We start from the raw sequence: 13,169 nt of genomic DNA, 5'->3' as shown, positions 1-13,169 counted from the left end.
ACCTTTTGATGTAATAAAAATATCTAAATACACTTCACAAGAGCATAATAAAATAAAATATGAACCACATAAGGCGATATTAAGTCAAACGACCAAAAGCTTACTCAGAGATTTAGAAATGATAAGCATTCACAAGTTGCCTCAGCTGCCTAAACCCTGAGATTTAGAAATGAGGTAGTTCTAAATCTCAGGATTTAGGCAGCTGAGGTAACTTGTGGATGCTTATCACATATCTTCTCTGACAGTCAATCGGGAAGTTCAGTTCAAATTGGTTCAGTAATTAATTGGATTTAAATAGGAAATATAGTGTTGATTATAAACTTAAGAAAAGTGGAATAGTTTCATTGTAATGGAAAAGTGTGATACAGCACAGTATAAAATTAGCATTTTAGGGTTAGTGAGGATGGATCATAGTAATTATGAAGTAAGTATGCCATTTAAAAACCCAATTATGCCTTAATTTATGGTGGAATTTAAGGATTTTTTTTCACAAGGCAGTCAATGGCTAATGAAATAAATAAGCAACAAATAACTGACCATTTCATCTTCATTACCAGTACAAAATTTTTGGCCTTTGATTTCCACTGTGGTAGATACATGAACATAAGTATATATTTATTTCCACGGACCAAATGGTTATTCAAAGCAAATTTGGATTGAATCCTTGTTCACGTCTCGTTCTTCTCCTCTTCCTCCTCCTTCTCCTCGTCCTTGTCCTCCATAATGTCTAAGCAGGGAAATTTTCTCCATCTGTGTAATTATTAATCCGTGGGCCTTTCCTTCATCCCATTTGTTGTATTTTACATTTTTCCAGATCTTGCTTCTGTATGTTGCCATTCTTTGCAAGTGGTAATAATGCTGACTATTGTAACTTTTTTTGTCCCTAAATATACATAATTCTCTCAAGTAACAAATAAGATTGTATGGTGTTTTTAGAATGATATAGTGAAGACAACTCCTTTAATTGTTTTTCAAAATTAGGTTTCGCTGGAATGGTATGATACACCGTGATAAAGTCCAGCTGAAGAATAGTGTGATGACTCTTCTATCCCGTGTAAGTTGTCTTATTTGCTTTTCTGACTTCGCTGAACAAATAATACATCATTTACAATGAAACTTGTGAAAACCTTTGTTCCCAAGTTAAGGGTGCTCACTGAAAGATCCAAATAAATTGCATCTTGAAAACACGGACTATCTCCGTTTCTGAATTATGAATGCCCTTTAACAACTGAGAACACTGAAGGCAACGTTCAGTCTGAGATGGCAGATAACTGTCTCTGGCTCTGTCTCTATGTTTGAGTATTTGCACAGCACTATCCCTGACAAAGGATTTCCCCTTTGCTGTGGAAAACTGCATCACACAAAGTGCAAACTGCTCATGGACAGACAAGCAGGTAGGGTTCCTTGAAATCACCTGATAAGATGAGATATGACATTGGTGACTTGAGTATGAATGAAATTGGAGAATTGAGGCTCAGGAGACCCAAGCTGCGATTGGGAGCTTCGAAGTAAAGAAACATGATTTCTTGTGTTCTGTTGTTTTCTCATTTCCATCCTTTGATGGTCCTCTGCTGCTAAGAACATTTTGCAACAACTAGTAACATGAAACAACAAACAATTATCCACCACAGCAAACCCAACCTAAGATAATTCCATTAATATTGATAGAAGCTGGGTAATCCAAAGCAATGTGTTCAAACTTCTGGAATATCTCCGACGAAAGTTAGCAACTTAACTGCACTGATGAACATTGAACATCCTTAGTACTTCTAACATAAGGAACTAGCACATAGAGGGGTTCTTAGCATGGGTCTGCAGAACACTAGGATCATGTTGGCAATTTAGCATATTGCAGTATAGCCATGCACTGGCTGTCACTATATCAAATCCCAGCATCTGGAATGCTTTCCTTCATGGAAACTGACCCTCCTATGCTGATAAACTGGGAAACCCAATGAGCTGATCTCACTTATAGATTCAGGCAAGATCCAAGTTCTGGGTAGGATGAAAGAGTGATGCAGGAAATCACAATATCTGCCTCATCCAGATTACTGCATGTACATTGAGCATTTCTCAGTAAAAGATCCCTGATGCAAGTCTCATTGGTGTCTCTTATTTGTGTGTATCTCTGCTCTGGCGCACTTAAGAATGGTCATAGATGATAATTCCATCACTTGCGAATTAGTTAATAGAACATGCGAATTAGCAGTGAGAGTAGGCTATTCAATCCTTGGAACCTACCGTGCCATGCAAAACAATCATGGCTGATCTTTGACCTTAATTCTATCTGTCGGCACTAACTTAATGCCCTGTATTCACTTCTCCAAAAATATATTTGTATGGCTTGTATAAACTCAACAATTGAGCAATGACACATTCTCAAGGGCATTTAGGGATGGACAATAAACGTGGGCTCCATAGCAAGTAACGCGTTATTTATCACTTTTGTATGATCAAACAGCTACTGAAAATAAAACTGTTGGAAATAATGGGATGAATGGGTCAAATGGCCTGGTTCCTAATTTGAGGTACCTAGAGAGCTATTTTATTTTCCAGAAATCCCCAGGTTATTCAAGGTAGGAGTTGCAGGGAAAACAGGGAACTTTACGTCGGTGTAATTTGGCAGTAGGGCAAATGCTAGAATATCTTACTTATTTAAGAAGCAATAACAAAATTGCAGTAATCAAATTTGTTGAACTTTTTGAGGTTGTAATTAGCAGGTTGGAAAAAAGAGTCATCAACCTGATTTTGGATTTTATGAAACATTGGAAAAAGATGCCAAATGAGATTATTGACAAAATTAGGGTTCAAGGTAATGGGAATATCAAATTAGCCTCAAGATTGGTTAATAGAAAGCAGTAAAAATCAGTGGGTCGTTTTTGTGTTGACAACTGTGATGACAAACCATTCCACAAGAATTGGTGCTAGTACTTCAGCTATTAGTAATCTATATTGATTATCTTCATGGGGGAACCAATAGATCAAGCTTGGCATGTTTGTTGAAGTTCAAACAAAGCCTGGCTATTAACTGTCAATCAGTAGCAATCTCCACATTAATCTTCAGATATTGTGCAAAAATTATTTTTTTTGTAAACTTGCGCTTTTGTTTGCTTACTACAGGACTGTAGTTTCATTTTGATACCCAGGTTGGTCTTTGAGAATCTGTATAAACCTGAAAAATGAAAAAAAAAATGTTGGTGACTCATTTCTTCTGCATCCTCAGGGTACTCATAATATTATGGTGGAAGAAGCTTACATTAAGGATGCACTTTCCCGAATCGTAGTAGAAATGATCAAACGTGAATGGCCACAGCAGTGGCCAGATATGCTAAATGAAATGGATAAACTGACTGCCATGGGGGTAAGTCCAAAGCTGCCAATAAAAGGTTCTCCAAAGTGAATATGTTCTTTTGTAATAGTTGGTAAAAATATTGTGCTGTTAATATATTCTTAATTCCTACTTCTCTTTCTCATTTCCATCTTTATTTATCATAGAGTCATAGAGATGTACAGCATGGAAACAAACCCTTCGGTCCAACTCGTCCATGCCGACCAGATATGTCAACCCAATCTCGTCCCACCTGCCAGCACTCGCCCCATATCCCTCCAAACCCTTCCTATTCATATACCCATCCAGATGCCTTTTAAGTGTTGCAATTGTATCAGTCTGCATCACTTCCTCTGGTAGCTCATGCCATACGTACAATTACAAAGAATGTTTTGCACAAAAAAGCATCAGTCAACTCATGTTGCTGTTCGTGTACCACTTGAGGCTCCTTATCCTACTAATGCAATGAGCATTATCCTCTATTTCCTTATCAGTTATGCTTATTAGTTTCTTCTCAAATGTGAGTTTAATGTCCAAGTCAACCACTCAGTGCTATTGACACCTTTTAATCAGAAAGTCATGTGAACAAGTTTCTTTTGAATTTCCTGTTTGAGTTCATGATAATCCTTTCCTATGAATGACCTCTAATATTTCTCCTCCTAAATGGAAATACTCTGTGCATCCACTCTGTCAAAACCTTTTATAGCGTGTTTAGTGGTAGAGTACAAACATTAGCTGACAAGTAGAAGATGGATTATAGCTCCTTCATGATACTATCACTCAATAAGTAACAAAAATAAATTAGTGAAAATTTTTGGTGTGCATATGTTGAAATCCTCAAGTATTTAGTATCCTTGTTTCTTATTTTCTCCATGTATACAATGTAACTTTTAAATTATCTTAGGAGACACAAACTGAATTGGTGATGTTGATCCTTCTGCGCTTAGTGGAAGATGTGGTGACTTTCCAGACCATACCTGCTCAGCGTCGTAAGGACATACAGCATGCATTAACTCAAAATATGATGCAGCTGTTCAGTTTTCTCTTGGACATCTTGCAGGAGCACACTCAGAGCTACAAACAGTTGGTAATTACTATATAATAATTGCTGATAATACTAGAATAACTCTTGAATTTCATAAGCTGTCCCCTGGAGCAATCAGAACCTAATGTATGATCTTGTACTTGAACTGACAAACCCATAAATGGTCAATTCCATGTTCTATTTATTATCTTTGCCATTTGTGAAATAACTGCTTCTAATATCTTTTAATTTCTTACAGAAAGCAGACACTACTCAAGAAAATAAGGTGGGTAACAATTTGTTTTTTATATGATTAATTGTTTTCCAAGAGGTTGTGCAAATTTTACAAACTAGCATAATTTTGCATTGAAGCTTTTTAGTTGCTAAGGTGTTGTGCAAAGTTCAAGTTGCTGGGTGGTTAAGAAGCTATTTTTTACTCCACTTGTGTTATGTTTCTCCCTGCTGCTTAAAGGAGCATGGCTAGATACCTTGCTACTATAACTCCCATTTGTAAAATGTGCAACAATCATTGCAGAAGTTTTAAATGTCTTTATAGATTCCATACATGGTGAATAAATCATGCATTTGTTTGTTTGAATGCTTTGCAGCTGAGTTTCTAAACTACAGATTTATTTTCCTTAGGCCAAGGCACACTGTCGTGTTGCAGTAGCTACTCTGAATACCCTGGCTGGATATGTGGACTGGGTTGCTTTGCACCATATTACGGCTGATAGCTGCAAGCTACTTGAAGTCCTATGTATGTTATTAACAGAACCCGAATTGCAGCTCGAAGCAGCGGAATGTCTGCTTATTGCCATTAGCAGAAAGGTAATATCTTCTAGCAAAAGATTGATATAAACCAGAGCAGACCCCCTCAAAATATTTTAGAAGGGTAGCCTAGACCTGAACTTTTTCTTCTTATTTTTAAAGGTCGGCATGAAATGCTGTGTTCCAGATGTGATGCGACTGGTCAAACTACTCTGTTAAGCAAAACACAATTTGTTTAACCACTAGAGTTGAAAGACAAACAAAAGAAAGAGAAATTTAGAATAACTTAACCGAATAATAGATACAGTACCTATTACTAACATCCCGTAAACATACCCCTTAGCAAAAAAAGGCAAATTCAGACGCAGATTCTTACATGTAGTTCTCCAATCCAGGAGAAAGAAACATCAAGAGATTTCAAAGAGTGGAGCAGCCAAGAGACGTATACTGAAGCTTCGGACTGTTTTGAGATGTCAACATCTTCTGACTGCTCAAAGCTAAAAGAGAAAAAAACTGGAAGGCCTGATCTGAGCTGACCACACCCATTTGGGCTGTTTTTAAAAAACACAATCCAAGGCCTCATGAGTTGTTTACGCTACTTGTTCTGGTAGACTGCTTGGTGCTCTACTTCACAACCTCTTTTCAATAAAAAAGACAAAATAACCTTTCAAAGTGACTGCATTGTCACAAGATAAACGATTAAGTTTCTAAATTTTAGGTTGGGAATTTGAAGTCTGAGTTTAAGCCCAAAGTAGAATGAACTTCTAATTATTCTTTGCTTTTTATAGTAAGGTTTAAAGAAATGTAAATTGAATAATCATTTCAAATAGTACAGGATGTTTTCATAATATGGGAATTATGTAAGTTGGACTAACATGAGAAGATCAGTTTCTGTGGGGTCAAGATTTAAATTGAGAATATTGATGAGCAGTATTTGAAAGCCAAATTATTTTATGTATTTAGTGCATTCTTACATTTTCAGCATTCCAGTGGTGCTCTTGTGTTGTATTTTCAGCTTAATATTCCTTTTATAATTAAATCTATGGACATTAACCGTGCAAGTTTAGCTGACAGCTTAACAATTGGTTTGCATATCATTACTATTTTGGTTGCTCAGTTAAAGTGACTAGCAACCATGAATGAGATCTCAATATTTAAGCATACCTGATCAAAAATCAATTGTTTTAATTGCTTTCAAAGGTTGAATTTGCTTTTAAGTTTCTTAAATTGTCCTTTCAAACATCCATGTCTGTTTGAAACTTGTATTGCAGGTTATGTCTTTAACTTTATCAGTTTTCTTCAGTGTTTCTATTTACTTTATGTCAAAGGCAGAAGCTTTGGCCGATAGCTAAATTTTCATAAATGTATGCTGAATGACCTTTGCTTTTTTTTGTTAGGGTAAGCTGGAGGATCGTAAGCCGCTTCTAGTCCTCTTTAGTGATGCTGCCATGCACTGCATTTTATCAGCTGCACAGTAAGTGGTTTCCTTGGAGTCAGAAAAAGGATGTTAAAATCATAAGTTTACTTACTTGACAGACATAATTTGCTTTTCAACAAACTGTACATTAATGTTAGACTTGTGTATTTGTGGCAACGCAAGTGGATCAAGTGGTAAAAAAGGCATATGTAATGCTGCCTTCATTGGTCAGGCATTGAAATAAAAGTTGGCAAGTAATGTTGCTGCTGTAAGAAACTTTAGTTAGGCCATTTTTGGTGGTATCCTGGGCAGATCTGGACACATACAATAAGAAGGGTGTGGAGACTCTCGAGAGGGTGTAAAAGAGAATGAAATGTAGATTGGAATGTATTAGCTATAAGGGGACGTTAGGCCTGAATTGCTTTCATTACAACATTGGAGACTGAGTGGGTGGCATGGTGGCTCAGTGGTTAGCACTGTTGCCTCATAGCACCAGGGACTGGGGTACGATTCCTATCTCTGGTGACTGTCTGTGTGGAGTTTGCACGTTCTCCCTGTGTCTGCGTGGGTTTCCTCCCACAGTCCAAAGATGTGCAGGTCAGGTGAATAGGTCGTGCTAAATTGCCTGTAGTGTGAGGTGTGTTAGTCAGAGGGAAATGGATCTGGGTGGGTTACTCTTCGGAGGGTCGGTGTGGACTTGTTGGGCCGAAGAGCCAGTTTCCACACTGTCGGGAATCTAATCTAATCTAATAGAAGCTGATAGAAATATGTAAAATTATGAGTCGTGTGTGGAGTGAATAGTCAGATTTTTAAGCTGAGGTGTGGCAAGTTTAACAGTTTAAAGACAAGCTTTTTTTTTGCAAGAACTTGATAGGTCCCTGGAATCTGTTGCTACGGGTGTTGGTAAAAGTAGATACAATTGTAACAGATGGACAGATGCATGAACAGGCAGGAAGTAGAAAGCTACAGACTCTATGCAGGCAGATAGGATTAGTTAAAATAGAAACATGGTTAGTATGGACGTGGTGGACTGAAGAGAGTGTTCCTGAGCTGTGGTGGTTTCTGTATTTAAAAATAAATATAGGCTCACAGACTTGGAGCAATAGGTGGCCATTTGGCCTTTTAAACCCCTGTTCTGCCGTTCGATATGATCTCTCCTCTCCGAATGCTGTAATCTGGATTTCTCTCCTAACCGGTTGGTGTCTTTAATATCTAAAAATGTATCCATCTCTTTTCTGAATATAATAAGTGACCCAATCTCCATAGCCTTCTGTGGTGATGAAATCCACAGTTTGATCACTCTGAAGAAATGCTTCTCCATCTCAGTCCTAAACGGCCTATTCTGTGTCCTGAGTATTAGATTACAGGTTCAAAACTCCCAACCAGGAGAAACATCCTCCTTACATTTAGTCTAGTCCTGTTAGAATTTTATTATTTTTAATCAGATCTCTTATTCTTCTACCCTCAAGAAATACTGGCTCAATCAAACCAGTCTCTCATTACCATCTGCTATTAGTCTAGTGAACCTTGCTGCATTTGCTGTATGGCAGTAGAGGGTTGGAAGTGCAGAATTCTATGTAATACTCCAGATGCGGTCACGCCAAGGCCCTATAGAACTGCAGTAAGAAATCTCTGCTTCTGAATTCAGATCCTTTTGCAATGTTGGCCATCATGCCGTTTGTCTTCCTAATTGCTTGCTGCACCTGCCTGTTGTCATTGACTGGTGTATAAGGACACCTTTGCACATCCATATTTCCAGAATATCACCATTTAAATAAAACTGCCTTTTATATAATACGAAAGTGTATAACTTCATATTTGTCTACATTATACTGCATCTGTAATGTGTTTGCCCAGACACCCAACTTGTCTGGATCACCCTGAAGTCTCCTTGCATGCTCCTTACAACTCTCAATCCCACTTGGTCATGTCATTAGCAAAATTGGAAATACTGCAGTTGAATCCCTCATCCAAGTCACTTGTATGTTTCGTGACTAGCTAGAGCAGGAACACTGATTTGTACTACACCATGTATCACTGTATGCCACCTGCAACAAGACCCATTTGTTACCACTCTTCAGTCTGTTAACTAGTTCTTGAGCTGTGTCAGTAGACTACTACAAATCCTGTGTGCTTTAATTTATCCCATTAACCTGTTATGTGGGACCTTGCCAAAAGCTGCCTTGAAATCCAAATAAATTGCACCCTTCATCTATTTTATTAGGCTATGGAATAACAGGAATGGTAGAACAGAGGATCAAGGGACCTTGGTGTATTTGTCCCTAGATCCTTGAAGGCAGCAGAACAGGTTGATAAGGTGGTTAAGCAAGCATGTGGGATAAATACTTGCCTTTATTAGTCAAGGTATTGGATATGAGCAAAGTTGTTGTGATGGAGCTACATATCATGTTAGATTGACCACACTGGAATAATGTGTACATGTACGATCACCTCACTATAGGAAGGTTGTGATTGCACAAGAGAACATGCATCAGAGATTTACCAGCATGTTTCCTGAGTGGAATGATTCAGCTATGAAGAAAGAATAGGTAGTCTGGAGTTGATTTACTTAGAATGTCGAAGGCTAAGGAGTGATCTGATTGAGATACCTAAAGTTCTGATAGGTATAGATGCAATTAGATAGGAAAAAGCGTTTCCCCTTCTTAGAAGGGCCAGTAACTAGGGGTAAAGTTTTAAAATAACAAGCATCGGGTTTAGAGGGCTTTTGAGGGAAAACAAATTTCATCCAGAGATTTGTGGATATCAGGACCTCGCTGCTTTAAAAGGATGGTAGAGATGGGAACCTTGAATTCTTGAAACATTACACAAGGCTACGGGTCAAATGCTGGAAGATAGGATTGGAATAGATGGATGTTTGCTTGGTGAGGACAGGATGAGCCTATTGGCTTTTATTGATGCTGTAAAAACTTAAACTTTAGTTGTGTCTTTGGCAACTTTTTCACGCAGAGGGTGGTATGTGTATGGAATGAGCTGCCAGAGGAAGTGGTGGAGGCTGGTACAATTGCAACATTTGGGGCATTTGGATAGGTATATGAATAGGAAGGGTTTGGAGGTGTATGGGCCAGGTGCTGGCAGGTGGGACTGGCTTGGGTTGGGATATCTGGTCGGCATGGACAGGTTGGACCGAAGGGTCTGTTTCCATGCTGTACATCTCTGACTGTATGACTCTATAAAACCTCCAGTAGATTTCCATTTAAGATTTAGATTTCTGTGAAGTATGATTTCACTTTAATAAACCTGTGATGACTTTGTTTAATTATAGAAATTATGGAAATCATAGAATACCTGCTATGTGGATGCAGGCCATTTGGCCCATTGAGTCTGCACTGATCCTCCAAAGAGCATCTCACCCATTACCCTATACTTGCAATCATGCAATTACCATGGCTCACCCACATTTCTCTGGGCATGACAGGTCAATTTAGCATGGCCAGTCCAACTAAACCGTGGGACGATACCAGAGCACCCGGAAGAAACCCACACAGTCACAGAGAATGTGCAAACTCCACATAGGCAGGGGGGTTGGAATCAATCCTGGGTCCCTGGTGCTGTGAGACAGCAGTGCTAACCACTGAACCACCATGCCACCCTGTTGATGCTTTCGAAGTTTTGTTAAATAATAATCTGAGCATGGAAACCTAACCATGAAACAACCAGTATAATGTGACTGGACTAAATTGAACAGTTCTTTCAGAGATCCATTACGGCACAATAGCCTATTGCTGACATTCTGTATTGTAACAGTCTATTCTGTGGAATGCAATGTGAACTGCTCTGTTTTGTTTTTCTATATCAGGACTGATTCAAAACTCTTTCTCTCTTTTATTACAGAACAGCTCATGGAGCAGGGCTTGTGGAGCAACATTACATGTTTCTAAAGAGGCTTTGTCAAGTTCTTACAGCCCTAGGTGGACAGCTGACAGCACTGTGGGTATGTTGAGCATATTGCAATCAGTTTTTTAATGGTAGTTCATGAAGGGCTTATGTCTGAAACGTCGACACTCCTGCTCCTCGGATGCTGCCTGACCAGCTGTGCTTTTCCAAAACCTAGCTCTTCAACTTTGTTTACGGTAGATTTATTTGTGTAGCCACGCTAAGATATGTGGTTTGAGACAAGTTGGTGAAATGTAGCAATGTCAGCATTTGTAGAGTGCACAAAATGGTTGTAGATTTAACCTTCATTACCCTTCATTTGGGTGTTTTCTCCACAGATACTGACCAGTCTGTTCCATGTTGGTGTTGTTTAGTATTTGGTTTGATTTATTGTATTATATTTTACATTTTTGATTTCAGGTTGACTATAAATCTAACAAATGTGCAAAGCTCTGCATATCTCTGGTTTACATTCAACCAAGCTAATACATGTTAATCTGTCAGATTTTCTGAACATGGTTGTTGAGTGATTTTACATTATGAATATAGTTGGTGTTGATTCTTTGAGATATCTCAACATAAATACTACTTAATTTCAGGCTGTAAATAATTTAGAAATTAATCAGATAAATTTGCAGTTTTGTTTTCATGGTAGTTGAAAAGGTTTTTTTTAAAATCTGTTGATTAAAACCTGTAAAGGCGAATAAAAATCCAATGCGATCATCTTCCAAGGAAGTTTTGATGCCACTAAATTACTTATGTTTGTACTTGCCTTGTTTCATCATTGTTGGACAGTCCTCAGCTGGACCATGTCATTTAATCTTATCTCTCCATAACAATGGAAGGTGAATTTAACTTCCACGAGTTATGTTTTTGTTTAGGATGCTTGTGTGCCAAAATTGAACTGAGTGTTATTTTCAGGGAAGCGATAAAGATGTCGGCCAACCTCCTAATTTCAACAAATATTTACAAGCATTCTTGGCTTTCACCAATCACCCTAGTCAGGTAATTTTCTTCAAGTATTTTTGTATGATGGAGCTTCTTGGCAACAATGAGTGCTTGAGTGCACAACATTCATGATTGATCAAAGTTTGTGAGATTTGTAGCTCGGGTGCTCGTTGTTGTGGCTCTGTTCGCCGAGCTGGGAATTTGTGTTGCAGACGTTTTGTCCCCTGCCTAGGGGACATCCTCAGTGCTTGTGAAGCGCTTCTGTGTTGTTTCCTCCGGCATTTATAGTGGTTTGTCTCTGCCGCTTCCAGTTGTCAGTTCCAGCTGTCTGCTGCAGTGGCTGGTATATTGGGTGCAGGTCAATGTGCTTATTGATTGAATATGTGGATGAGTGCCATGCCTCTAGGAATTCCCTGGCTGTTCTCTGTTTGGCTTGTCCTATAATAGTAGTGTCCTAAAACACTACATAGGACAAACAGGAAGACAGATAACGATCCGTATCCATGAACACCAACTAGCCACGGAACGACACGACCAGCTATCCTTAGTAGCCACACATGCAGATTAAAAGGAACATGAATTCGACTGGGACAACACTACTATTATAGGACAAGCCAAACAGAGAACAGCCAGGGAATTCCTAGCGGCATGGCACTCATCCACAGATTCAATCAATAAGCACATCGACCTCGACCCAATATACCGACCACTGCAGCGAACAGCTGGAACTGACAACCGGAAGCGGCAGAGACAAACCACTATAAATGCCGGAGGAAACAACACCGAAGCGCTTCACAGGAGGCTCCTAAGCACTGAGGATGTCCGCTAGACAGGGGACGAAACGTCTGCAACACAAATTCCCAGCTCGGCGAACAGAACCACAACAATTCATGATTGATGCCTTCAATTCATGTGTGGTTGGAATAGATAATTGTTAATAAATGGTCTGGATTAATAAGCTTAATGTTAAATGGATTTTAAATTTGTAAATGTTATAAAAAGGAAGTAAAAGTCAATGGTACAGCTTAGAATTTTGAGAAGGTTAGATAAGGCATGCATGTATCAACAGTGCAGTTAAAATTTTATACAAACATCCAAGAAGGAAAAAAAGTGACATTCGTGCCTTATGAAGGGATTTTAAGTAGCTTCAAATGAAGTTAAATGAAACATGGGAACTTATAAGTTGTTAATCGTGCCCAATGGTTGCAACATCACAATAATAAGTTGTTAATCTAGTTAACTATTCTGCCAAAACCACAGAAGTACGAAATGATTATCTCAAACTGCAGCGTGTGGTCCTAAGTTTCATAAATGTTCAAGCATTTGCAGCGTTGTAGTCCGTGTCAGTTGTTTTAAGTTTGGGGAAACAGAGAAAACCTCTGTACTGTATTGGACATGTCTGAACAGTCATCTTGCAGCAATGTTGAAGATTAAGAGATAAGTGAGCCAAAAATATTATTTTAAAATCTAAGTGGGAAATATAGTAGTAGTGGTCATGAGTTAGAACTAGTAAATGAACATTTTAGGACAGATGTCAGCAACTCTTTACATAGTTCACTAACGTGCAGATAAAGCTCAAATTGTAAAACAATTATGTGTAACATTGTTAAAATGTTCTTGTGAATTAGAAGTAACTGATTTAGCCTTCCAATTGTATGATAATGTTTGAAAATAATTGCCTGATATTTAGTAGTCCTGTTGCCATAAAATCCATCGCTTTTCATGTTTCGAAGTAGGGAGGTAGGTCTTTTGTTCAGGTGCAGATAGATGGTGAACCGTAACTGAATTAT

At 38.4% G+C, this 13,169-nt stretch overlaps 1 protein-coding gene across 4 annotated transcripts in view; it reads left to right on the top strand.

The window, feature by feature from the left end:
• xpo5 (exportin 5) overlaps positions 1-13,169 on the top strand; it is a 104,144-nt gene that overhangs the window by 31,979 nt on the left and 58,996 nt on the right. For all 4 annotated transcript variants that reach the window (XM_043695602.2, XM_087991253.1, XM_087991252.1 and 1 more), the window contains exons 3-10: positions 982-1,054; positions 3,224-3,361; positions 4,233-4,415; positions 4,612-4,638; positions 4,995-5,180; positions 6,518-6,594; positions 10,390-10,489; positions 11,353-11,436. In XM_043695602.2, the coding sequence (XP_043551537.1) occupies positions 982-1,054; positions 3,224-3,361; positions 4,233-4,415; positions 4,612-4,638; positions 4,995-5,180; positions 6,518-6,594; positions 10,390-10,489; positions 11,353-11,436 (868 nt within the window). The remainder of the gene's footprint in view (positions 1-981; positions 1,055-3,223; positions 3,362-4,232; positions 4,416-4,611; positions 4,639-4,994; positions 5,181-6,517; positions 6,595-10,389; positions 10,490-11,352; positions 11,437-13,169) is intronic.

The sequence above is a fragment of the Chiloscyllium plagiosum genome, unplaced genomic scaffold, assembly GCF_037043375.1.
Source record: "Chiloscyllium plagiosum isolate Xiang-an unplaced genomic scaffold, Cpla_swu_hap1 HiC_scaffold_10, whole genome shotgun sequence".
In the NCBI taxonomy this organism is placed as follows: domain Eukaryota; kingdom Metazoa; phylum Chordata; class Chondrichthyes; order Orectolobiformes; family Hemiscylliidae; genus Chiloscyllium; species Chiloscyllium plagiosum.
This window is presented reverse-complemented; position numbering and strand designations above follow the sequence as displayed.